At 37.3% G+C, this 27,884-nt stretch overlaps 1 protein-coding gene across 3 annotated transcripts in view; it reads right to left on the reverse strand.

The window, feature by feature from the left end:
• ypel1 (yippee-like 1) overlaps window positions 1-27,884 on the reverse strand; it is a 52,363-nt gene that overhangs the window by 14,826 nt on the left and 9,653 nt on the right. For all 3 annotated transcript variants that reach the window (XM_038273013.1, XM_038273012.1, XM_038273011.1), the window contains exon 2: window positions 20,838-21,121. In XM_038273013.1, coding sequence (XP_038128941.1) covers window positions 20,838-20,954 — 117 coding nt within the window. In that variant the 5' untranslated portion in view covers window positions 20,955-21,121. The remainder of the gene's footprint in view (window positions 1-20,837; window positions 21,122-27,884) is intronic.

Raw genomic sequence — 27,884 nt, forward strand, 5'->3', positions numbered from 1 at the left:
GTTCAGTGTTTGTGTTTTTAAGTTTAATCTGGCCACACGCATGCGGCTCAGAGCACCAAGGCGTGACCTTTTAGCAGTACGGGGGAACTGGGTCAGTCCCCATGGAGTCGACAACAAGACCTCAACAGCGTTCAGGCCAGCGAGGGTTGGGGGTTAGTCCGTGTGACAAGAGCTGGGTCTTTCACCGGAGACATTAACTTAACCACTGGCAAAAGGAGTCGTCTCTAGCTGCCCTTATCTGTTTCCCACATTCTATTTTTACTTAGGCAGCATTTTTTTCCCCATCTGCCCTCACTTCTGTGAGCTTCGCTAGCTCAATCCTCTAAAAATAAATCAGAAAAACCTGAAGGACCAGTATCCAAAACGATAATTATTCTTAGATGGAAGACGTGCTCTTCTAGGGCAGCATTACAAAGCCCCAAACACCCGACAATCCGATTACAGGGATCCTGCAGGGATTGTTTTCTGAAACATACAAATCATCAGACAGGAAGGGAGGAAATCTTGTAGCTTTTTTCTTTTTTTTGTTGCTTGGTGAAACTGTGGCATAGTTACTGAGCTCATTCCCTTAAGCTGCTGCAAAGAGAAGAAGCTTGTTCCAAAGTAATCCAGACATGCAAAACACAAGCACAGGGTGATAAACCAGGGCGCAGTGTTGCATCACGATGTATTTTTTCTTTAAACTGTGTAATTATACATATTAAAAGCAGATCTATCTTAAAGAAAGCTTAGGCCAAAGCTATTAAGAAACCTGCTGAGGTTGACTTTTACCATCTGTCTCAACACATGTCGGCTATAGTGGGCAAGGGTTCATCTTCTCTAAATAAAACCCAGTGGGTTTGATTCAATTCATGTTAGAGATGATATTAAAATGTCTGACATTACAGACAACATGATGCACGAGGGCGTCTCAATTCAAGGAAACTGCAAGGTATGGTAAACAGACAAATTAACTCCAAAAAGTCCAAAACATTTTAACCTAAATAGACATTAAAGCTCTTTGAATACACTAAATTTGCAACATTTATTCTTTGAAACATGCCAATGTTGGTAGAAATTATGCTGTAGCACTCGACACCTTTGGCAAAAGTTTTCAGGGAACTTCTGCAAAAGTTGTTGCTCAGGATTTCAGTATTTTTCTGCAAAGTTACAGCATTATTTAAAAACCCTGAGGTGTTTTTTGCAGAGGTTAAAGAAATGCCAATGCACTATATTTTCAGTTTCTCCTCCTCCTTAAACAAAAACGTTTGTAGGTTTGCTTCTATGACAACTTAAAGAAGAAATCCATCAAATAGAACTCAAACTCAGACGCAGACATGCTTTAATAATCCCAGAGGGAAATGACTTTTGTTACATGCTCCAGATATATAAACATTTTTATATATATATATAAACAGTGCAAGGAAGATAAAGAAATCAACTCTATGAGAACATAATGACTTCAGCAAAGATATTTAAAACAACATGAGCTTTTCTTTTTAATGTTGGTATTGGATGTGGTGCAAATAAGTATTGATATAAGTGTAAAAAAATTATGTTGCAACTCTTTTAAGTTTTGGCTTTTCCCCTTTTAACCTTCATATACATAACTATACATTGAAACATACATGCTGGTATTTAATAACAAGTTGGACCAAGTAAGAAAAAAACAAAAAAACAACAAACATACTATTCAAAGATATCTAAAACGTCCCGTAATATCATTGAAGTAATTTCATTTAAGATAGACAACACACAAAAAAGCAGGGAAATGTAATGTTGCCCCTGAACTACCAGTGGCTGTTGCATATAGCGGTCATAAAAGAGGCTAAAAGACAAGGTAAACAAATTCTTCCATCTATCCATCTTCTATACACTGCAAAAAGATCTAGAAATCAGTAAAATGTCTTAAATTAATTGTATTTACCCTTAATTTAAGTAGGTAAATATGTTGATTTCCCAATGGAATGGGTATTTTTACTCTTAAAATAAGATAATTAAATAATATGCACTTTTTTTCTTGTTCCACTGGAAAAGTGTCTGTCTTGTCGCCTCAATTCAAGAAAAAATTCCCTTATTTGAAGCAAAAATTACTTATTTTAATTTCTATTTTTTTGCAGTGTACACACCCTTGCAGGGATGCAGGAAGGCTGTGATCAATGAGTGAGAAGTGCAGTACACTGGAAACGAAACCAAAAAAACAATTATACCTAAGGAACATAAAGAATAACCAATTATCCTAATGGTCATATATAACTCAGCCATACATGAGACACATGAAGATGAAGCTCTATCTATAACTTTATCAAAGTAACACTGTCTTCTAGCCCCCAAAGTATTCTTAATTAAGTAAATATACATCAATCTTCACATTTCATCTTGTTCAGATTTAAAGCTACAGTGTGTAATAATATACAGTCAGAAATGTAATATATTACACATAACTACGTTATTTATCATCATCTACGAGCTCAGCCCCTTAACCTTAATATTTGCGTTGCCTTAGAATTCGTTATTTATAATTACATAGGAGCGGGTCTCGCAGCCATGGAGGCAGACATCTTTGCGCTACGGCAGCGCAGAGCCAACAAACTAGCGATTGCGAGATCGCCAAAACGTCACAACAATGTAGAAAAAATAACGGGTATATTTATTATCTTAAGTTTACATGAAATCTATACCCTACACAGACTAATGAAATACTATCTGTAAAATTATCTATGTAAACAAACCTCATCACTTGAGAAGGTAGGTGATGCGGACGTCGTGGAAGACATTTTGTCCCGTAACGCTCGCCGTACTGTTGGGGGGGAGAAGCGGTGGGGGGAGATGTTCATGTTGCTGCAGTTTGCAGTCTGACCGCTAAAGGTCGCTAAAAGTTACACACTGTAGCTTTAAGCTAAAAGGTGACGTTAAAGTTGAGTTAAAATAGACCCATTGATCTTTATAAAAAACTCTTCACATGTTGATATACTTTACAGGCATACTGGTCCTCTCTGTTCTTCTAATAATGTTTAAGACAATAAAAAAAAAATCTTATTGTTCAGCTTCATTTAGCATCAGCAAATCTAAACTGATCACTTTATCTCAGTATGATGCATCTCTACATTATTATGTTTCAACCTCTGAATGCTCTTGGAAAAGCTGGTAAATAGATTTTCTTTAACTACTATATTCCTAAAGTGGTGTTCAAATCATTTAGAGTAATTACTTAAACACAGGGAAACAGTTTCATTGGGCAATGAACGACCTTACTACAGAGCTTAATCAGATTTTCTTTTGATTAATTTTTTTTGCCTCCAGTTTGATAATAATTTGCGTTCTGCAAATTGTTATATGAATCCATTTCAAAAAGCAATAACAAGTAGTCACCTTTAAATTACAGATATTTCTAACTCTTTAGTGGTTAAATGCTTACTTTATCTCTGGTAACCTGCGGCAAAATGGACTATAAAAGACTTCAGCTTTTAAACTCACTTGGTTTAATGAAGACATTAAGATATCAGATTAAAACAGCAGAGCTGTATTGAATTTTACATTCATGGTCAGTATCTTGGAAAGCGTCCAGAGAGGTGGGAGCCTCAAAAGGAGCTGCATCCATTACTGGGGAGAAATGAAGAGTGTGATCATCCCACAAATGGGCTTCCATCAGGCAGATGGGTGGGACAAAGCCAAGGTGCTGAATAAAAAAAGCCATCCAACTGGTCAGTATTCACATCATATCGTCCTGATTCAGAACCACTTTGGCAGGCCTTCACGTACTGCTGACAACCACTGTTCTGTTTTCACGAAGCTTGGATCTGCTGCATGGTGCAAACATGCACAGGATCACCCTTTTAGATTTTCATAAAGTTTCAGAAAGGGCAAAGATACTGGGTTAAAAAAGTAAGTAACAGCGGAGGGACTGTATTTGTTCTTATACCTCATGCTAATGGAGCGGTTTACCACAACGTTTTTGTCATCCTATGGAAACTGTTGGCAGAGCAGGGGTGCTAATCGCTTTGAGATGACAGCCCAAATCAATGATGGCACCAATACACTTCCTGGGTTATTTCATCACTAGAAGACATGATTATCTCCAGGTCCAGAAAGCAAAACAAAGGATGCATTTACCTCAGTATAATCTGTCTTTCTCAGCAAGCAGTGGGCAACAGTGGAGAGGAACCAAGAGCTGATATCAGAAACTGATGTATTTGTTTTAATTTAAATGAGAAAAGTAAAACATGTTCTAACTGCTACTTGAAAAAAGATTATGATTATTGCAGTTACTATATTTTGAATGACTTCTTTTATTTTTTCTACACTTATTGAAATAAAAAAATGCCTGTTTAGTTAAGTCCTTTAGTGTTTGTTTTACTGCATGTTAAGACTTTTTGCTATCCTGCTCGTATATATTGTATAATATTGTAAAGCTAGGAGTGTAGAAACCCTTTTATCAGCTGGGAAATTTCATCTACCAGCTACAGTTTAAAATAAGAGTGAGCTCCCTTCAACACCAAGGGTTCAGGTTTTAGGTTACAGAAGAAAGAAGTTTTTTTTTATTTTCTGACAGGGTTTTAAGTGCAACTCTTTCAGCCCGTTTTCTGGCAGTGCACACAGCAACAGGTGCTGGAGCAGCACTGCAACAAAATGTACTTTGACTTTCGCTGGCATCTAAGAAAGAAAATTAAAGCATGGAAACAACATTATGTAGGTTGAAATCTTGGGATATTTTCTGTTTCTGATTTATAACAGCAATTTCACCTGCTCACATTATCCACCAGAATTTCTGTTGGATAATGTGTCTCTAAAAGGTGCCAGATAAGAAAACAAATAAAAAAATAAAAAAAATAAGTAATTAGGCCAGGTCAAACTGTTTGTATTTCCACAAACAGAGAAAAAAAATTAGACTAGTACTGGTAAGCACAGACCTCCACCAAGCAGCAAATTCTGTCCCAAATTGTGACTCACACCTATAACTAAAACAAGACTGTATAATTACTAATTTAAATTAAATGTTGGATCTGGATCACCTAAATTTAATAGATTCTTCCTTGGCATGATGGACGCTTCTTATAAAAATCTAATTAAAACTCATTCATAACTCTTTAAGTTATCCTGCACACAGACAGATAAACATGCAAACTCTCCTACAAACATAAACTCCAGAGGTAAAAAAAAAGAAAAAGCACATACCTATAAAAATTTTTGTGCATAGACTTTTGGAGGAAAGATTTGTTTGCTTCATGCTAATTTTAATTTAAGCTTGCCCACTAGAAGTTGGGATAAAAACCCTAAAATATATGAAGAACTGCAGAAAATAATTATAGATGCGCCAATCAGCAATAGATTCTGGAGGCCTATTTTTTTTTCTAATCACTGAATGAACCAAATCTGTCAATACATGCAGATTAAGTTAAACTAAGGGTCTTATTAAGTTTCATTATTACTAGTAAAGTTTGTGGAGAGGAAAGGTTATTAGAAATTTCTCTAATAAATGTTATTTTCCCCTCTTATCTGAGTAAAATGGAAATTTATTTAATTTCATAAAACATTGTAGAACTAGTGACCGATTCAACCTTTTATTATTAATATTTTCTTGAAAATCAAACTGAAAAATTGCAACCAATACAGTTAAATTGTTAATTGCTTTTTCTTAAACACATAGCCTTAAGAAGTTCTATAATTATGGTTGCTTTTGAAGCAAAAATGATAAACTGATAATTGTCTCCTTATGTTAAGAAAAGCAAAGGGCTTCTTAAAATAGCCTTGAAGCTCATTTTGCGACTCCTCAGTTCCGCTGATGGTTCAACAGAAGAGATATCACCACATCTGAGCTCCTGTGAAACATCTTTAGTATAAAAAACAACAACATGGAGATCTTCCATACTTAGCTTAACAACTGAGGGGAGGAGGGGCTGCGCCGCCATGCCTGCCACCTTCCCGCTGACCCATGTGCTCAGGTTAATCCCCTCCTTTGGGCCGCTCCATCTGCATCTTTGTTTGAGAGTTGGCATGGCTTGAAGACTCAGCATATAAGCTAAAGGGGGGGGGGGCATTTATTTTTCTCCAACTCATTCACTTAAGCTGTAGAGAAATCAGTCAGAACCTTTAGATACTCCACTCATTTATTTTACTATCAGCATGTGAATCTAACAAGAAATAAAACTGATAAACAAGTAATAAAAATAACCCTAATTCCTGCAGCATGGGGCCTTCAAATCAAACGAGAAGAGCGTCTCTTGGCAGCATGTAGTGGAAACACCAGACAACGGTGTCATCTTCTCTTAAGTAACATAATCAGCTTAGAAGGGTTGATGCAAAGGGCTGAAGATGCTGCATTTGGGTCGGCACACACACCAGCGAGGTTTGACAGAGACAATACAGCTGAGGAGTAGATAGGAGAGCAATAGGATGAAAACTTTAGATAAAGACGCTGATTACAGAACTCCAGCTGGAGCAAATGTATATGTAGAAAGTTGTTTTTTTTTTTGCATTAAGATTATGTAAAATTGTGACCTAATATGAAAGCATTTATATGATGAATGCAGTTCTTTAAAGGGTGCCTCCCTGTTTTAGTAAATCATACATTTTGTTTTATCTTATTTCCCTTTTTAGGGGTGACAATTGCGTCGGGTGCAGGAGTTTGCTCTGCAATCGGAAGGTTGTCGGTTCAAACCCTGGCTCCATCTTTTAGTGACTTTGTGTCCTTGGGCGAGACACCTCACCTGCATTGCCTACTGATGCTGGTTATAGGGCCCGGTGGCGCCAGTGCACGGCAGCCTCGCTTCTGTCAGTGGGCCCCAGGGCATCTGTGGCTACAATGCACTTTGCCAGCATCAATGTGTGCATGAATGGGTGCGTGACTGAACGTAGTGTAAAGCACTTTGGTCATGTCTCCTGACTTGAAAAAGCACTATATAAGTAGAGGCCATTTTAAATACAGTGGGGATTGTTGAAAAGAAAGGTATCCCTGAATAATGCTGATACCAGATACTTTTTTTAAATATCTCTGGGGGTTTTGGTAATGTAAGCACTTCACCTTTAGAGTTGCTGTGGTTGAATTCCCACAAGGATCCTGAGTAAAATCAGCTGTAAACTGTGGACATTTACAAATTGATTCTCCCCAAAGAGAATGTAGCTTTAAGTTCAGGTTTATCTACTTTTTGTCACTACAATGTTGTTGGTTTTTCATTTTAACAAACAGTGGTCACAAATAATATCATTTCGAAACATTATACCGTATTTTCACGACCATAAGGCGCACCGTACTAAAAGGCGCACTCTCAGTTATGTGTCCCATTTCTGTATTTAACACACACATAAGGCGCACCGGACTATAGGGCGCGTTTTTTATATACAGGTACATGTCCTCTACTACCTTGAAATACCTCTACTGCGTATTTAAAAATACAGCTGGGGCAAAACTGAGTATGACTGTGCTTTATTCATGTATTTATTACAAAGTATTAATCAAACCTGGCAGCTGGCCGTGAGACAGACACATCGCAGATGACACAGCGCTGTGATCACTCCTAAATTAACTTAAAATCCTGAAACCTGCCGACGGAATTTGTTCGCTTTTATTACCGGTATAAGCCTGCAGCTAAAATTATTTAGATGAAAAACACCTGCCAGCAGCCGCGGTGAACCTGGAGGCTACCATGCTTAGAGGCTGCTGTTGAAGGGATTTCTACTGTCGGTGCACCGCTGGTATGTGGGGGTCTGAGCGCCTCCGACAGAAATAGATAATCTGGATGAACTGACTGCAATTATTAAGTTTTCAGGTGGCCTTTCTCACTTAAAAACATATTAAAACTACTTTATTCCCACTGATCACAGCAAATATAGCTGCAAGATTTAGATTATTTAGATGAAAAAACACCTGCCAGCCACCGCGGTGAAGAGGAGGAGACCCGCCCAGAGGCTGCTGTTGAATTAAGTTTTCAGGTAGAAAAATAGAGCGGGAGCAAAACTGAGTATGATTGTGCTTTATTCATGTATTTATTACAGAGTAGTAATCAAACCCATCAAAGTCATCATCCTCTGTTTCTGAATTAAACAGCTGCGCTAAATCAGACATGCCAGTTTCCCATCTTCGCTGTCAGAGTCACTTTCCGTGCAGCGCGGCTCCTCAGAAATAATGCCGGCTTTTGCGAAAGCTTGAACAACAGAGCCAGCAGAGACGTTAGTCCAAGCATCTACAATCCATCCGCAAACGGTGGCGTAACTTGCCCGGCGCTGCCTTCCACTTATCCTAAAACTGTGGTCTCTGTCGGTCATCCATCGCTCCCACGCCGCTCGCAGCCTTACTTTGAACGGCCGCTTCACACCGATGTCGAGCGGTTGAAGTTCCTTTGTCAGACCTCCCGGGATAACGCCGAGCACAGCTTCCATTTGATTCACCATGTTTTTCTCATCAGCTGTGAGATGGGCACGCATGGAGTCACAGATTAACTGCGATGGTGATGTGTGGAAAAAACACCTGTTCTCCTCACATACACCTGCCTCAGCCACGCTTTCATCATCTCCTCATCCATCCAGCCTTTTTCATTTGCGTTAATATCATATGTCATCAGAGCGCTGTGTCTGTCTCGCTGGCAGCTCCCAGATCAGCTTCTCTGATTGGTTGATGCGGCGCGTCCAGCAGCAAAACTTCAATTTTTCCATCTCGAGCAGCAGCAGCGCGTTGGCGGTGCGTCAGATGCTTAAAGGCTGCGGGGACCTTTTGCTGCGCCTATACGCGCGTCAACCATTGACTTTGCATGTAAACTCGCTGCTTCTGCTGCACCTGCTGGGTCCGGTTCACACCGATGTCGAGCGGTTGAACAGCGAGCACAGCTTCCCCATGTTTTTCACATCAGCTGTGAGATGGGCACGCATGGAGTCACAGATTAACAGCGATGGTGATGAGTGGAAAAAAAAAACACCTGGTCTCCTTACATTCAGCCACTCTTTCATCATCTCCTCAATGGGGTGGTCTCAAAAGTCGCAGTTACAACACACATAAGGCGCACCACACCAAAGGGCGCACCGCACATTTTGAGGGAAAAAAAAGACGTTTAAGTGCGCCTTATAGTCGTGAAAATATGGTAATCACAACACCCAATTATGTCATCTGTAGAAAGAAAACATAAATATTTTAGATAAATATAAAAAAGGGTCTCCTTTTGTTTTGTTAAATTGTGTCTTTTTTTGGGTATAAAATTGTTTTGGCTGCTCAGTGGGCAGTGGGTAGCACTGGAGTTCTTCATGGAGTTTGCATGTTCTCCCTGAGCATTTGTGGGTTCTCTCTGGGTACTCCGGCTTCCTTCCACAGTCCAAAAAACATAACTGTTAGGTTAATTGGTTTCTCTAAAGTCCCCGTAGGTGTGAGTGGTGTGAATGGCTGTCTGTGTTTTGCCCTGCGATGGACTGGCGACCTGTCCAGGGTGTACCCAGCCTCTAGACAGCTGGAGATAGGCACCAGCACCCCTCGCCCCCCCCACTAGGGATAAGTGTGTAAGAAAATGGATGGATAAAATTATTTTATATCATTCTCGGAGCACTACAGTGTGTAGAAATTTAAGGAATGGGTGGAGCCAAATCTGCATACAAGTAATGAGATCTTAGCAGTTCCATTTACTATCACAACAAAATAAAGGCATAAAATACTTGTGAAAAGTGAAAATCTTTGCACATTTGTTTTTAAGCGTCAGTTTCAAATTTTGGTGCTGGCTATGAAAATTACAGCATCCTCAAATTGAGCTTATGGCCCTAAAGAATCATTCCAAGGGCCACAAAGGGCCTCTTGGTCAAACAATGGCCATCCTACAACAGAGTATATAAGCTGCAGTGGAATCAAATTATTTTCTTTCTATTTTGCTCTTGATAAAGATTATAAGAGAAGTTTACCAAACATTTACCTTCTCATTTTCAGAGTATGAGGCTCTAAAAATTCTGAGTATTGTGTGTAAAAACACCTTAAGTAATCAAACTTATGGTTAATGCATAATGAAGTCCTCCACTGGTTTTTGAATAATTAATGAAAACATGTTCCTGCGCCTACAGGCAGCGTATCAGTGAAGTCTAGATGGTGGAAGCAGTTCTGGTTTCAATTAAACCGAACTTTTCCCAACATTTCTAGAAAAACTGCTTGCAAAGGTTTATTTCTGTTTGTTAAGTATAAATGCACAGCCTTATAACAAAAAGTTCAAATGGTATTCTGCATTTCTGAATGTTCTTATCAATATAATTTTATGTTTTCAGCTGTGAAATTTGATGAGGCTGTATTTACAACTATCTGAGCTTTAAAAACACAAACACCCTGACATGTCTGGTAACTGAATTTGAAAGCTTACATTTAATTGAAGAGTTTTTAGATATTTCTTAATGTCTTTTGTTTTCTCCTCCCTGTTTTCTTGTCACTCTTGAGGTTTTTTTCCACAGCATACTGACAGTTCGAAACCAAAAAGAGAAAGACAGACCGTCTGAGGAAGAGCTCTTCATGAAATCCAATTATTACTAAAGTGGATAGTTTATACTAATGAGGTCATTCGTCAGAAGTCACTTTAGCCCAGTAAACAAGACAACACAGTCAATAGTTCACTTGTCACTTCTGTGATTTCCGATTAGGCTGCTTATCCTTAAACATTCAGGTCAGGGGTGCAAATCGGGGACACTGTGGTAGTATTTTAAGTAACACTAAATGGACTTGTGTAGAAAATTAAAATGAATGAGCTACTACTCAAAAATCTGACATGAATTTTCCCTTTGTTAGCCCCATTATAAAGGGGATAGTGAATTACTACAGAAAATAAAAACATTCCAGGTTATGCAACAGCTACTCAAAGATAGCACAGTCATTGGTTGCTATGGTGATTCCCGCCTATTCTGGTCTTCAAGGAGGAGAGTGAGCCACAGTGCACTTCTTTTTTTGTATTTGCAAATGGAGCGACCACTGTACTGAAAGTTATTTCTCTTGAAGTAAGTTATAGTGGTCCAGTATTTACATTACTGCTTTCTTTTTTGAGAATGAATATAACAAATTTAAGATGAAATGAAAAGCACAGCTACAGCTCACCTGTGCACCTCAGGGAAATTCAACAAAAGAAAGTGTTTGCATCAATGTTTTTATGCAGATTTTATATTATCATAATAGAGGAACTTGATAGAAACTGCAAAATGGTTAAATTTCGTAGCGAAGCTTCTAGGCGTTTAAAAAAAAAGTAAATATATTAAACAGGAGATGAAAATATGTTTTAATTAGTTCTGACATTAAGAATGTTTGCAGTTTCTGCTGCCGATGCTCCACCAGTCTGTAATCCTATATCATATTCTGTAATCCTATATTCTGTAATCCTACGTCATATACTGTGACGGAAGGGTGTGCTGTCACAGATTCTCCTCACCAGTCAGCTATCCTCCAACCCTAATGTCACATATCTAAAACTAAGACTTAAATTAAATATATTAACATTAAAACCTAGCTCAATTACTGATCTGAGGTCAACGCGTGCTTGCTACCAATACTTCCTGCTTGTCGACATAAAACAACATTACAACCTGCATCACCTGATTAATTAGCTCAAAATGAAAATACGTCTAATTTTCATTTTCATTTTTTTTTTATATATTTTGAAAGTTTACATGAGAATGGATGGAAACAGGATTATTAATTTCCTCCAGTAAAGTACATTAAACAGGTGTTACTATAAGCATTAAAAACTCAGCGGTGGTCCAAGTCTGCATCATTTATAGCGAGGATCTAGGTTTGAATCAGGATTATGAAGGGATGGGAATGCTGCATAAAATTGCATTGAATTATCAAATTTAAAATTCTAATTACTGAGCGTGCAAAAAAATAGTAATAAAAATTCTTTATCATTGAATTTATTAGTAATACAAAATCTACATTTTCTATTCAATTCTCCGACCAAAGGCCACATATAAATAACAAGAAGAGAAAGAAATTACAAAAAAGGGGATCTGCTGATTCAATATGACCACAGGTTACCTGTATATGACAAAAGATTTTTCTTCGTTTCCAAATGTCTATTTAGTCAATAAGCTAAAGTTAAAGGCTGTCAATTTAATAAACATATTACAGTAAATCTAAGGATTTTAAACAGAAAAAAAATCACTTATCTTTCTGTCGTTTATCATCACAAGATGGAAAAAAAATCAGATTCATTTTTTTAAACCTTGATATCTTTAACATACTGAATGATCTTGATGTTTTTACTCTGTTGTCTCTGCTGCAGCTACTATCAGTGTCATAATCTATGTCCAACAATGGAGAAAGTGATAATAACCCACTGCTTATTAGAAGAAGATAAACTGAATATTTCCTCTGAATGGACATGGATTAATCCCTTAACAGAACTCCACCCCCCAAAAAACACACCTGATATTTAACAGAGTAAACATTTTCATTTTTGGTCAACTTTTATTCCCTACTTTAGTTTTAGACATAAGCTTAGATGAGAGCGGATAGCTGTCAAGTCTCATAGACCACATTCCAGTCCAGTTCTTTAAGCAGTTTGCCACACCAGTGCAACTGGTTCTACTGGTTTCCCAGCATTCCTGCTAGAGTGATGAACCTCAGCAAACAAATGAGTTGTGACATAAAAACAAAAAAAAAACAATTTAGGTTTCTAAGTTCACTTTCACTGACCTCAGCACGGGGAATTTGATTAACAACACTAGTTGTTAAGAACATCTCTAGGTTTAATTGAATGAGCTTAAAGCCTTCATAGATACTAAATAATTTGCAAAGCTGTATATGTGAACAAGCCAAACTTAAACACAAGGGCAATTAAACTCATAGCATCTTTTAAAAATTAAATGTGCCTATTACTTTAAAACAACTATTTGAAACATCTTAAACAGTCACAATGGTTTTAGGTCCATAGGCAGTCTATGCTTCTTTGGGATGACTCTGTCTTAGCAGCTCATAAATATGTCCTGTGTTTTGAATTAAACATCAGGAAATGTGTGCAATAAGCATTAAATAAGTTATTGGTTTGTAATTTGGCCATTAGGATATGAAGTTCATGACTTTGTGAAGCTTTGGAGAAATATTATCTGATTTCTTTATCGTAGAAAAACCCAAAACGGTGTTGTTGTTATTATTGCTCTTTAAACTAAGAAAACGGTGGGAATGCTGTAGTAAAATTAATACGGGATGACGTCACACACACAGCGATAGAAAAGTAGCAGAAAGTACCTTTCCAAACACATCCTGATGTTGAAAGTTTTCTAAAAAACCAACTTAGCTTGTTTGCAAATCTTCTAGATGAACCAGATTTACAAGCCAACAGTCGACCTCTGGGTTCATGCAGGCGTAGCTATGGGTTATTAGCATTTTTTCAAGCCGTGCATAGCATGGCAGCAACCTGCTGTGCAATCCAAACTAGACATGGACAATGATCCCCTTATTGTGGTACATAAAAGTATTAATAACCTCAGTCCCTCATGCCACTGCAGCAGGTTCTTCTACTGAGATGCGACGGGATGTACGGCAGTGAAGCAACTATTAAAAAATGCATCTGAACAGGAGCTGCAAGTTAACAGTCAGCTGGCTTAAAGAAGGGCCTAACTCTCTCACTCCCTAAAAAAAGGGAATAAATAAAACTAGAGCCTTAAACTGAAAATAAAGGAGCTCAAACCTTCAATCTTGTTTATGTTACTCTGTATTAAAACAAATAATTAATGTCCTATAGGAGGATGACTGCTGGCGGGGTAAAAAAATAAATAAAGCACTTTAAAACTTACTACAAAATTATTTGGTGTTTGTATATTTCTGCTTACAAATTAATTGACTAATTTTTTTATGTATTAAGATTTCCATGAACTATTTGCAATTACTGACAGCAGTTAACTTTGCTGTAGTTGGGCAAGAACGTAAAGAAAATGATGATTGGCTGCAGGCTACCAGCTGTCGGGAAAATAACTTTAACTTTATCTTAAAGATCATTTTTTTAGCACTGCACGTCGCTGTAAAATCACATTCTTTTTAAACACATTAGAAAGTGTGTATATGATTTTCAGCATGATATATTTCAATAAAAAGCAATAAATAAAAACATTTGTGTGTTAAGATATGCTCTTTTTATGCATTCGAAGCAAACTTGCTGGTTAAATAAAACAATTTTTTAATTCTAAATCTGCCAGTGGTATAACAATTTCATGCCTTAAATTAACAGCATGTCATTGCCCTTCCTGTTTCTTGCTGCATGCATTTACCAAAAATTAATGATTACATTTTTTTATTACCAAGTTGCATAAAAATATTGCTTTATCTTATTTTTTAAATCTATTTGTGAACGTTCAAACAGTTAAACTTCCTTCTACAGACGAGAGAAGGAGGAAACAAAAAACACACAGAATCAACATAACAGCAACTTGCATTCAAATACTCTTTTCCCTTTACTTATTCTTGATTTTAATAACGCTCTTAAACTCCACATCCAGCAGCATAGTTCAGATTTACAGCAGCAACAATTTAATTTTCCCTCACAGGATCCAATAAAACTGTCCCTGCATAAAACAGCTTCCTGCCTGGTCTTGCAGAGCAGCGATAAATCCACATACATCTGACACAACCCTGGACAGGTTAATTGAGGTGCTGATAAACAAGGATAGGCCTTTGCTTTGGGCAAACACATATCACATGTATGATAAACAACAGTCTTTGGTGATTAAAACTCAAAGGATTCTTAAATTAAGAGCGATAAGGACTCTGATCCTGGAACGACACCGTTGGGCTTTGGAGCACGTCTGCCTGCTAGCATCAACAAAGTCTCTGAGTTACAGGAGGGAAATGGGTTTCGACACAGAGATGGCGAGCGCCCAGATTGATCATCTTTGTCATTTGAATAATCAGCTTAGTGTGTGGTGAGAGAGCAACAGGGGGGCAGGGGGTAGGGGGGTTGGTATACGCTGTCAGTTTCCTATAATAACGCATAAAGGTCACTGCTGCAGCCCTGTTTTATTCTGATCGATTATCAACGTTACTCACACTTTTCCTCTCCAGCTGTGGATGCTAGGACTAACATTAAGTGCGGCTTTTGACATTCAAATGACAATTCTCAATTCAATGCTAGGGCTGAACGATTTTGGGATAAGTCAAAATGGAGTTAATTTGAACCAATATTGCGATTTTGTTTCAATGTTCTTTTGCACTAACCACAGGCATCTAGATGTTTCACCCCAGGGTTTTGGTTTTTTGGTAATCTAGAAAGCTTGCTTCTACAAAGTCCATTTCTTGCCGGACTTTATTGTAACCTTTGTGTGAAAAACTGCTTACCTGAACTTGCATGCATGGATTTGCGCACTATATCTCTATCTGTACCATCGGCTCATTTGCGCGTGTAAGCAGATATTTATCCAGTTCGCTATAAATAATGTAATTATGTATACCGTACTAAAAGCACTTATTTTTATCCTTAAATCAATAAATAATGCTTTCACTGCATCTCTAAAAAAATTCTGAGACAATTTGATGCTTTTTACATTTTCTTCGTTAAACTGCTTGTGTGACGTCATCATCGGACATGGTTAGACAAGTCCTGCAAAATACGATTAAACCATATTTATCTGTATTTTAGTTGTTTCTCTCTTTAGATGACGCACTATGTACCATAATCTTAACACAAAAGGAAAACATAAAACTCAAAAAGACTAGATTTATGTTTTAATCCAAAGTCGAAAAAGTTAGTTTTCCGGAAGTAGCTCAGGATCCCATTTCTGTTTAGTTAGTGAGCTTAGTTTAGTGAGCTTCTTTATCACTCTTAGGGAGGGAAAAATGTAATTTAGGTATTATTTTACAAAGTAAAATCGAGGGTGACCCAGGTATATATTTTGGACAAATGAGCTGATGGTGCGGATCAGGTGTTGACTTGCTAGCTAGTATTTTTCCTTCCTTCTGTGTCCTTGCAAACCCATTTTTTTCCGACCACAAGGTGTATTACTGGCACCTAAAGGGCTGGAATGAGAAATTCAGTGCCTTAATGTTGTTAAATGTAATGTAATCAAAGTTAAGTGCCTCTGTGGTTTGAAACTTGCGTTTTGTTAAATAGCATTTATATTGCAATTGCAATTAATTGCACAGCCCTATTCAATATCTCAAACTTCTTTCACTGATTGGGGCCTTGATAACAGTGAAGGAGGCTCAAAGATGCAACAACGCAGCTCCCTCCTAGATGTGCGAGTCTCTGCAGGCTGATTGATGACCTGGGTTTACAGGAATATTTCAGTTTGGGGAATGCACTGAATCTTCTGCATCCTGCTGCGTGATCTGAATGTTAATGTGTTTGGTTTGTTTTCATGTCATGAACACAATGACATTGGAAATGAATGAGATCTTTCTGCTTTTTTCTCTCTCCTAGAATCAAATTCGATAAGAACTCTGCAGAAACTTTGATCCAAAGAGTCAATTTCAGTAGGAAGATTCAAATAGTGAGTCAGAATTAGGTGGAAAAACAACATAAAATCAGAAAACTTTATTTGGAAAGAAAGTAATGAAAATGTAAAGATCCTCTTATATTTTTATGATCGTATGTGAGCCATATTTTTTTTCTTTACCATTTAATACGCATCTCAAATAAATACCTGCTTTAAGTTTTGGGTACAAAGAAAGTGTTGAAATTAGAAGTAATATTATTCTTTTATCAACATACAGAAAACTGCCCAACATTAAAGAAAATAAGCAACCAGAGACCAAAGGTATAAATGCCTTGATTTAACAAAATATGTCCAGGAAAAAATAAAAATAGAACAAACACCCTTTTAAATTGTGTTCTGCAGCAAACACCATCAGTGAAAACAGCAGTGATGAAAACTGACAAAAAGGGAAGTAAAGCCAGCAGAGATAAAAGCTGGAGAGATGCAATAAATAAAGAGGGCATCCAGTTAAATTAAACACGTATTCAGGTCGAGCAAACAGCGGCTTAAACTTAACTGCTGGGTGGAAAGTTTGAGTTTCACAGATGCATTCATTACACCTATGTCAGGTTTGTCATCATGGCACCCAAATGATAAATAATAGATTCAGAGGGTTGTTTTAATCCATAAATTATCTGCAGAAGAAAATTATATAATTTAACATCAGCTTGAACTTGTAATACACCTTATACCGTATGTCTGCATTAAATAGACAATTCAAAGCCGCCAAGATGGTGACAAAACCTGTATTTAAAATCATCTACATCCATCTTAAATCAACACTTTTCCAAATTGTTTTTTTTTTCAAGCCATGTTTTAAGAGTATAAACTATTATTATTATGTATTCAAAGAAAGTTAGCACTAACTGTAATCAGATCTCAGTTGTCTTAAATAGAGCGTGTAACTGTAAGATACATTAGCTGCTTTTGTAGTAGCAGATTGTTAAAAATGGAAGACAGATTGTTCTGTTGGCCATATTTCCAAATTGTCCGTTTTTTTAATGTATTTTCTATCAACATTTTATTATTTATGTCTGCATAACATTTACTTTACATCATCAACATCTTGCTTATTCCTGAATCAAGCCGTTTTCTTTCCTGGTTCTCCTAGTCAAAGCTACTTCATTGCTTCTTTTTTGTAATATTGAATAAAACAGACTTTTCTTTCAGCGTTGGAGCAAAAGAGCACATTTACTACTTTAGAATAAAATGAACAGAACAAGAGCTCAAAAACAAACTGGGAAAAAAAATGAATAAGGGAACATTGATTCTAATTTCTAGCCAGTTTAAATGCTGCATCTCTCGAAATGTAAAGCCCCTGTCACACCTTGACGATTTAGACCAGCGCATGGCTGACGTACGGACAATCTGGCCAAAGCGCTGGCATACGTTGGATACGTTTTGTATAAGTTATGAGCATAAGTTATGAGCCGTATGGCGCACGTCGACATACGGCGAGTACATTGAGAAACTTTAACCATGCTCAAAATTTCCCCACGTATACCAGCTTACGCTCATACGAGGGCCATAAGTTATAGGTAAGTTATTTGATCGTTGACATACGTTAATTGTAAGTAACTCATAAGTCGCAGTGTCCAGCTTATCCAAAACCTATGAGTAACTTGTTCATACATTATGCGTAACTTATCAAGAACTAATCTCCAACGCATATCAACGTATTTGACGTGTTCCAGACGACCACTGAACGTGTTTCTAACTTACAGCTACTGTTTAATGGCGGCGTTCTGGTATAAAAGGGGGTTCACAGAAGGAACTTCCTCCAGACTTCATCCCCATCATAGGGTGAGAGACGAGGTGAGTGTGATGAATCCTCCCTGCCTTCACGCACACGACCAACAAACTACCTAGCACACATGACGCTGAATCTGCTGCGACTGCAAACCCTCTTTCTTTTTTCTTTTTATTTATTCTTCTTTTTTGGGCGGGCCTGTAAACAGTTAGGTTAACAACGCGATCAAATACATGTTTTTATGCAGTCCGGTCGCCTCCTGTCGCATTGCTGCTTTCCTCAGGACACTGGCTTATGCAGTTTTTTATGGGCATGACACTGCCGTGCGTTGTACATAAGTTAGGCTGTCGTTGCACATATGCTCTGGACTTGTTGTGAATACTCTATGTATACGCCCAAAATTGAAAAAGCATATACAAAGTTCAGCATATCCCAGTGTTGGACGTCAGGCATACGCTGCCTAGGAGAAAACTGTTGATGTTTACAACCATTTCATTACATTAAAGGGTTTGATGTTTCAAATAGCCTTTTGACCATTTGCGGCGGAATTGCTAAGATCTTTAAATATTATAATAAAAGACCCACATCGCTTCATATATGCAGCTTGGTTTAGAAAGGAGCAGGACTTTGACAGGAAGGGGACAACATCACGACAATACTCATCCTCTACACGGAGAAATAAGGGCCTGCATGGCTCAGACGGACTCGCTCAGGTTGGTTGGTCTACAGGTGCTGGTCATAAAATTAGAATATCATGAAAAAGTAGATTGATTTCAGTAATTCCATTTAAAAAGTGAAACTTGTATATTATATTCATACATTACATACAAACTCATATATTTCAGATGTTTATTTGGTTTAATTTTGATGATTACAAATGACAACAAATGAAAATCTCAAATTCATCATATCAGAAAATTAGAATATTACTGAAGACCAATAAAAACAAAGGATTTATAGAAATGTTGGCCAACTGAAAAGTATGAACATGAAAAGTATGAGCATGTACAGCACTCAGTATTTAGTTGGGCCTCCTTTGGCCTGTATTACTGCAGCAATGCGGCGTGGCATGGAGTCGATCAGTCTGTGGCACTGCTCAGGTGTTATGATAGCCCAGGATGCTCTAATAGTGGCTTTTAGCTCTTCTGAATTGTTGGGTCTGGTGTATTGCATCTTCTTCTTCACAATACCCCATAGATTTTCTATGGGGTTAAGGTCAGGAGAGTTTGCTGGCCAATTAAGAACAGGGATACCATGGTCCTTCAACCAGGTACTGGTAGCTTTGGCACTGTGTGCAGGTGCCAAGTCCTGTTGGAAAATGAAATCTGCATCTCCAAAAAGTTGGTCAGCTGCAGGAAGCATGAAGTGCTCTAAAACTTCCTGGTATGTGGCTGCGTTGACCCTGGACCTCAGAAAACACAATGGACCAACACCAGCAGATGACATGGCACCCCAAACCATCACTGACTGTGGAAACTTTACACTGGACTTCAAGCAACGTGGATGAAGTGCCTCTCTTCTTTTCCTCCAGACTCTGGGACCTTGATTTCCAAAGGAAATGCAAAATTTACTTTCATCAGAGAACATGACTTTGGACCACTCACCAGCAGTCCAGTCCTGTTTCTCTTTAGCCCAGGCAAGACGCTTCTGACGCTGTCTGTGGTTCAAGAGTGGCTTGACACAAGGAATGCGACAGCAGAAACCCATGTCTTTCATACGTCTGTGTGTGGTGGTTCTTGAAGCACTCACTCCAGCTGCAGTCCACTCTTTGTGAATCTCCCCCACATTTTTGAAGGGGTTTTGTTTCACAATCCTCTCCAGGGTGCGGTTATCTCTCTTGCTTGTACACTTTTTTCGACCACATCTTTTCCTTCCCTTCGCCTCTCTATTAATGTGCTTGGACACTGAGCTCTGTGAACAGCCAGCCTCTTTAGCGATGACCTTTTGTGTCTTGCCCTCCTTGTGCAAGGTGTCGATGGTCGTCTTTTGGACAACTGTCAAGTCAGCAGTCTTCCCCATGATTGTGTAGCCTATAGAACTAGACTGAAAGACCATTTAAAGGCTTTTGCAGGTGGTTTGAGTTAATTAGCTGATTAGAGTGTGGCACCAGGGGCCATCAATTTTGAACCTTTTCACAATATTCTAATTTTCTGATATGATGAATTTGAGATTTTCATTTGTTGTCATTTGTAATCATCAAAATTAAACAAAATAAACATCTGAAATATATGAGTTTGTATGTAATGTATGAATATAATATACAAGTTTCACTTTTTAAATGGAATTACTGAAATCAATCTACTTTTTCATGATATTCTAATTTTATGACCAGCACCTGTATCTTCACGTCACCATGCTTTGCATTTTAGCACGGCTAAAAACGGCTCAGCTGTGTCACAGTAACCTACATCACCTAATTTTGCTACATCACACTGCTTTCATTTTTAGCTCCAAGTCAAGTGCCAGCACTAACAGCTGGTGGGAGTATTTCAAGAGTGTCACATGTACGCATTGTTATTCTGCTCCAGCTGAGCGCCCTGATGGCACCAAATGAGGCTGCAGTGTGATGTGAACGACAACTGCAAAAAAGAAAACTCCTCAAGCTATTTTCTGTCTGCATGAAGATCGATGGAAGCAGTGGCAGTTGGTGGGTAGGTTATATAGGAAGTGTCGAGGGGTGCAAACTAAAACAGAGCGGTCATACCTTTGAGATGAGCTCGTCGTGGTTGGCCAGGTGTGCTCGGCAGTGGATGCAGCTGTATGTGCGGTGGCAAGATGGCAGGTAGGCCTGGAAGGTCTTCGACTTGGTCATCTTCACCATGTCAGTGGGGCAGGGCTCCTCGCTGGTGTCAGGGCTGGCACTGGAAGAGTTGCAGCTCTGCTGTACTTGCTGACAGAAGAAACACTGGAAGATGCAAGCAAAAGCCGTCTTGCTGTGGAGTGGGTGTGTGGCACGCTCCACACAGACACCACAGGAGAAAATCGAGCCTGCAGAGGAGAAGCCACAGAGGTGATGCGGTTAGAGGCATGGTCTACACCTGCTATTTTTAGTAAACATTATCCTGATTATATTTCCAGTAGGAACGCAGCTCATTTGTTGGAGCAATCATTTGATTACAATAATCCACCTCATGATTACAATCTCACGTTAGTCCGGGAAGTAACTAAATAATGTAAAAATCACAGTCGTGGGATTCTGTTGGAAACAAACTTGCTAATTTGTCATATCTGAATTGTTTAGTCCCAACAAACAGAGAGGTGCAAAACACCTGCAAAAGAGGGGAAACAAATCTGATTTTGAGATGGTGGCTTTGCATGAGGGATGTGGTTTCAATAATAAAGGTGAGCATACCTTAAAGAGATTAATCCCTTAGAGGTCAGACTGACAATAGTCTAAACTATTTTAAAACACTTAATTCTATTAGACAAGAATACTAAGACATGATCTGAAAGGATCTAGTTAATACACGGAAGACCTCCCATTTTATTACGTACTTAAAAAAACAGTCATTGCTTTTTTACTCTAAGCAGAAACTCTGAACTTTCACATCATGGTTATTAAGATGAACCTCATATGTTTGTGTAAAGGACTTAAAAATCCATCTAAGATGGTAAAAATGTTATTGGCAAGCTGAGTTTTAGTTATGGTACCAAAAAAATATATTATATTAAACCTATATCCTACTACATGCTCCTCTGAATGCATCTAATACTAAATAGTGATTAAACTTACTGATCAGAACATTTATTAGAGTATTTCAAATAAAAAATACTGACATTTGTGACTATCAGGCTTTGATTCATGACTGTAGTGTACAACTAATTACACCAGACTGGTGAGAGGGGTTTTAACCAGCAATCATCATAAAGACAACAGACCAGAAAAAGGCTGGTTTTTCTCACACAGGAATTTATTTATTTAAGATTCATGGGAAATTTAATGGAAGGAAAATAACATTAAACCCATTCTGTGTTAGAAACATTCTTAAGGAAACTGTAAAGCGCATTCAAGAGTTTGGGAGAGATTCAGAAAAGTACGGACTGCTGCTTGAGACAGAGCTTTAAGGGTAAGTTGCCACGTAGTTTTAGGAAGCCTTGACATCTGCTGGTGTTGGACAAATAAGTTTTATCAAGATCAAAGCCACTCCAGCTGTCAAACAGATGCTGACAAGATTTATGGAGGAGCTGGTTTCGTTTTGCAGCAGGACTTGGCAACTGAACACATGGCCCAAAGTACCAGAACCCGCTTTAATGACCATCACTGTGCATGCATTGATACTTTGATGATTGTGATTCAAAAATGTTCTGGAGCTCCACTTAATAAGCAATATATCGAAAGAAATCTTTAAAAAATAAACATTTATTCTATTTTTAGATCTGAAAGCTGCAAAGAAGCAATTTCTCACTTGCTGACGCCATAAACAGGACAAACAAGAATAGACGAAACATGCAGAGGTTGAAAGAAACGTCTGCAGGTGTACAATAGAGACAAATATTTAAAGAGAAGAAGCTCTGCTTCACCTCCTACTGTGCTGCAGATCAAATCAAAGGTAGCATTAAAGCTTAAAAAAATGCACCAGTCCTCCATTAATAACACTGAAAAGGTTTGTTCCAGTTTACATTCTGGGCTATTGTCTTTTATGACCTACCCATTTATCCTGTCGATACAATTCACGTTATTAATTGTTTTTAAATTTGTTTCGAGTCGGTAGTTTACAGCCAGCCTCTGCTAAAAGGCTCAGCTGTCAGATAAAATACTTGTTTCTTGTTTCTGTAAACAAACACATTGGATGTGCAGCCAGGCTGCAGCTGGTTTGTTGGCAGAGGCTGAGTTTGAGACTACAGAGCTCTTATGAAAAAGTTTGCAAACATTTTTGCTTTGTAAATAGTGCAGCAGGTCCTTACATGTTGGTTTTACCCGAGAAGAGATGTTCATTTCTGTGCACTCTGTGAAAACTGCTAAATGAAAATTTGTGGTTTACCCTCTGATTACATACACAAAGTGTGTATAGGTAAAGGTGGTTTTATGAGGCTCCCTGTATTTTTCGAAACATGAGACAGACCAAATTCAAGATATTGGAATTTTCCATGGAGGATGTAGAAACTAACTTGTATGAGGGCTGAATTTAAACTAGAGCAACAAAGCAAAACATAAACACATTTAGAGAGTCAACAAAAACTTGAAAATTTGATTATTTAAAATATTGATCAGTCTCTCTCCCCTAGTGGTGGTTGATGGTTACTACAGTTTGAATCTTCTGCTGCGCTCTTTGCCCAGTGATTGGTGGGGATGTCTTACATAAGTTACATTAAAGATTGTAATTTTGCCTCTAATTTCATGAAGCAATGGTTTTGCTTAAGAAACTGGTTTTTCAACTTCTCCGTTTCTCGGGTGTTTCAAAAACTCCACCCTCCAACATCTCTGCTATGATATAAGCATTGGTTGAGCTGTTCGCTGCTGTACCTATAAACTGAGAAAACCTTTTCTTAAATGTGGGTTGAACCTGCACCCAAGGTAAATGGAATCACCCCACAGGCAGTGATTGCTGTCTGTTTAAAACAAACATGAGAGATTTAGATGAAGGATCTGATTTTAGGAGTCAAAAATAAAGAGTAAGTTAGCTGTGTGTTTTTTAATGTTGGTAATAACTCATCAGTGCACTCGTCTTTCCATCTATAACCACATACTTAAACTCCAGACTATTGCCTCAGTGGCTTTAATCAAATACATTATTCAGCTCCGAGGAGATGTAAAAGCACAGAAGGATGCGCATTGATCCGCATTCCCCCTGTAGTTATGAATATAACAAAGTAAATAATGAGCAGACCAGGTAACCTCAGACCATTTCCTAACACCTTCCTCCTAGTCTTTTAATAATGACTGTGCTGCTGTTTGTAACATCCAATTTAAAGAGTACAGGTTACTGTTTTATTTGTTTTAATCTATATATGCTCTGCAAAAAAAAAGTTCAATTTGCAAAAAAGAACAGGTAAAAACATTATTCACAAAACAGAATAGTAAAAAAAAAAAAAAGAATTGTAAATCAAGTTCCTCTTTATATGATGTTTAATAATATTTTCATTGGCATTTATTGGAAAATATTAGATGAATGCAACCACAGCAGTCAACTCCTGACGGTTGTAAGTGGTACAGGTTTCCACTTTTTTTTTTTTTTTTTTTTTTACATTATTACATTCTTTTACATTCACAGTATATAGCAATGTGGCTGCTATATCAAAAGTAGACAAAAACAAGGTGATTTAGAAAGATGACAGGGATTAGGGCTGAAACAATTAGTCTGATTAATTGATTATTGAAATAATTGTCAACTAATTTAGTAATCTATAAATCATTAACTGAAGTGTAGAGACTCTACTACATGCATTTAGCTGAAAGAGGAACCCACTAAGAGCAGTTATTATATGAAAAAAAATGTAACCATTTTGCATTTAAGTTAAAAATCTTTTTCGTCTGTCAATATGCGCTATCCAGAACTCCTAAAGTGGAAAAGCTTTACTTTCAACTGGTTCAAATTTGCAAAAAGTTCTCTTTAAGGAACCTTTTGCTATACGATTATTGATTGATTTATCGAAAAAATAATCGATAGATTAATCAATTTGCAATATAATCATAAGTTATAGCACTAATAAAGATATATATGTTCAGGGAACTAAACAAATTTTAAAAATGTTCAATTGTATAATGCCTGCAGCAACTGTTACACTAATAACTACAAAAATTGGTTGGAAAAGAAAGGAATAGTAGCTTTTAAAATGGATGTTTTTAAAGAAAAGCATATTAGGATAAACAAACCAAAATGTTTAAAACATGTGTTTCCTTTTGTACCTATATTTTACTCACCTAGCCTCTTCATTAATAGTCAATTCAACTTTTAAGTTAATAATCATATAGCCAAAGTTTCTTTAAAGAATATTTTTTTTTACAAAATTAAGCAGAGATGGCAAAAGTACTCACTTTCCGTACTTGAGTAAAAGTACAGATACTTGTGTTAAAAAATACTCTGGTAAAAGTGGAAGTACTGATGAAACTTCTTTACTCAAGTAAAAGTAACAAAGTACAGGCTTGTAAATTTACTTAAAGTATAAAAGTAAAAGTAGAAACCACTTTTTTCATGCCGTTGCCTACATTTTAAATGGATGTCTGCCAATAGGACTAGATCTCCGTTGTGTTCATTTTCAATCATCTCGTCGTCCATACTACTATGCTAACGCCACCGCCACCAATGTGCAATGATTTGCCGCGAATTAATACCGCCGAATCTGTCAATTCATCTTGTAGTGGTGCGTCAAATGCAATGTAGATTCCCATCCAATTAGACTGAATTTGGTATTTGTGAGAAAACGGCTCACCAGCTCCCGTCTCACGTCAGAGGAGGAGTAAGCAGATGACTTGCAAAAAGGTGGTAAGAACCAGCGGACAACAAAATTCCAGTTCAAAAGCGTGTAGCGGTTTACTGGTGCAACGGTGAAGACAAAAAAAAAACAAAAAAAACAAAATACTTTCAAATAAAGAAAACAAAACCGGCCATTGCAGGCAATACAAAACACTGACAGCCTCACAGCAAGCTGACTTTAAATATAGTCTCTCTAAGCGGACCTTCAAGAGCAGTTTCTCCAACCAGTCTCTCCAAGCAGACCCCTAAGCCATTGGGAGTGTGCCCCTTAAATAGACCCACCAATAATCAGCCAATTGGGACAGCCCAACTAAACAGGAAGGGAAATCCCCAATAAAGCACAGTTAACATTGTAGAAAAAATGGAAAATGATATATGTTCATAACTACTCGCCACACTCCTCTATCATATGGAATAATAGATTTATTCTACATCGCAATAAGTCACTATTCTACAAAGATTGGATGGAGAAGAATATTTGGTCTATTATACACTTAATGGACACTAATGGTTACATATTAAATTACGAACATTTCTGTACAAAATATCAGTTCCTTCCTCCAAAAGATGAATTTACAAGATTACTTAACGCCTTACCAGAACAATTTATTAATCAGATTCAAAATATAATAATATATCATCCAATTACCCCCAAACTACCCGATTTATCTATTAATGGAATATCAATCACTGATCAAAAATTCAATAACCACACAATTAGAAACTATCTAAATGAAACTTTGTTCCCTGGGAAAATAAATAAAAATAACATTCTTTGCAAATTTGAACAAAAATCAATTGAAATACCAATAACTTTTTTTTTTTTAAACTTCCTATACAACCAAAAGTTAAAGAAACTGCCATCTACCCTTCAAAAGAACTACTAAGAATCCGTTTTAATATTGATGACAATAAATGCTCATTCTGTGAAAGTGATGTAGAAACTATAGACCATGTCTTCTATGAATGCAGTCAGACTAAAACATTTTGGAATTGTTTAGAAAGATGGATCAAATCAAAAATTGCACTCCCTAATTCTATTTCTAGAGATATGGTAGTTTTTGGAATACTATTGAAAGACAAAAAAATAGAACTCTGTTGTAACCTAATTTTTTGTTTAGCAAAATTCTTTATTCATAAACAGAGAGTCTTGAGATCCTCCCCTATCTTTAGTATTTTTTTATCTGAATTTAATTTATATTTGACATCTCTTGAATGTATCAAATCTTACAAATACCTGACTGAAATACTAATGGAACTGCCCACTGATGTACATTAATCCTAACATATGAATCCCCTTGTCTTTATGTTATTTTATTGTATTATTAGCATTACTCACGCATTTTTTATTTTCCTCATCAAAGTTACTTTGTATTTTCATTCTGAAATCTGCCTCTACTATGCCTTCTATAGAATTAGAATTCTAATGTTCTTATTGCCTAACTTGTTTCTACCCACCTTGTTTAAATAAAGTTCATTTAAAAAAAAAAACATTGTAGAAAAATATATACAGACAATAGCATCATTCATACAAAAACGTATATTAATGAAATAATTTAACCATGCTAACATTACCATTTCACCTACTTATTACCATGCAAACAATTATTACATTCATTGAAATCCCACTTAACACCCCTGCCCCCTAATAGTCTTTTTTAATGCCCTGGGACAATGGATAAGAGACTGGCTCCGATGCGGTACGTGTTTCCACACAGACCAGTATGCTGACGGACTAAGGGAAGAGAATGTGTAATTTGACTGGGAAGTTTTATTACCGACTACGGAATGTATATTAAAGCTGTCGCAGTGGGTATCTTCAGAGTTTGCTACGCTGGTGAGTAAGTAAAGTGTTGAATGAAAGGTGACGTTGTAATTTCGGAACTAGTGTAAATTACCTGGTGAATTGTTTGGAACTGCCGCCGCCATGATGGCCGGTTTGCGGTGCATGCTGGGAAATGTAGTGAAGGATGTGACGCTGTGCGTGATAGACAGCGGCTACACTTTGGGAACAGAGGGGGAAAACGGCTCCGTTTTCACAGTGACGTGAAAAATAATAACGGTAACTCCATTGAAATGATTCAAAACTAAAGTAACGAGCCAATTTTTTAAAATGTAAGGAGTAGAAAGTACAGATATTTGTGTAAAAATGTAAGGAGTAGAAGTAAAAAGTCGCCATAAAAATAAGTAGTAAAGTAAAGTAAAAATATCAGAAAAATCTACTTGAGTACAGTAACGAAGTATTTGTACTTCGTTACTTCCCATCTCTGAAATTAAGTCAGCTAAAACTCAAACTTTCCCACGATTTTTTTTTTCTATCTTAAACCCAAAATTTT

The sequence above is a fragment of the Cyprinodon tularosa genome, unplaced genomic scaffold (genome assembly GCF_016077235.1).
Source record: "Cyprinodon tularosa strain WSP-4 unplaced genomic scaffold, ASM1607723v1 ctg850, whole genome shotgun sequence".
NCBI lineage: Eukaryota > Metazoa > Chordata > Actinopteri > Cyprinodontiformes > Cyprinodontidae > Cyprinodon > Cyprinodon tularosa.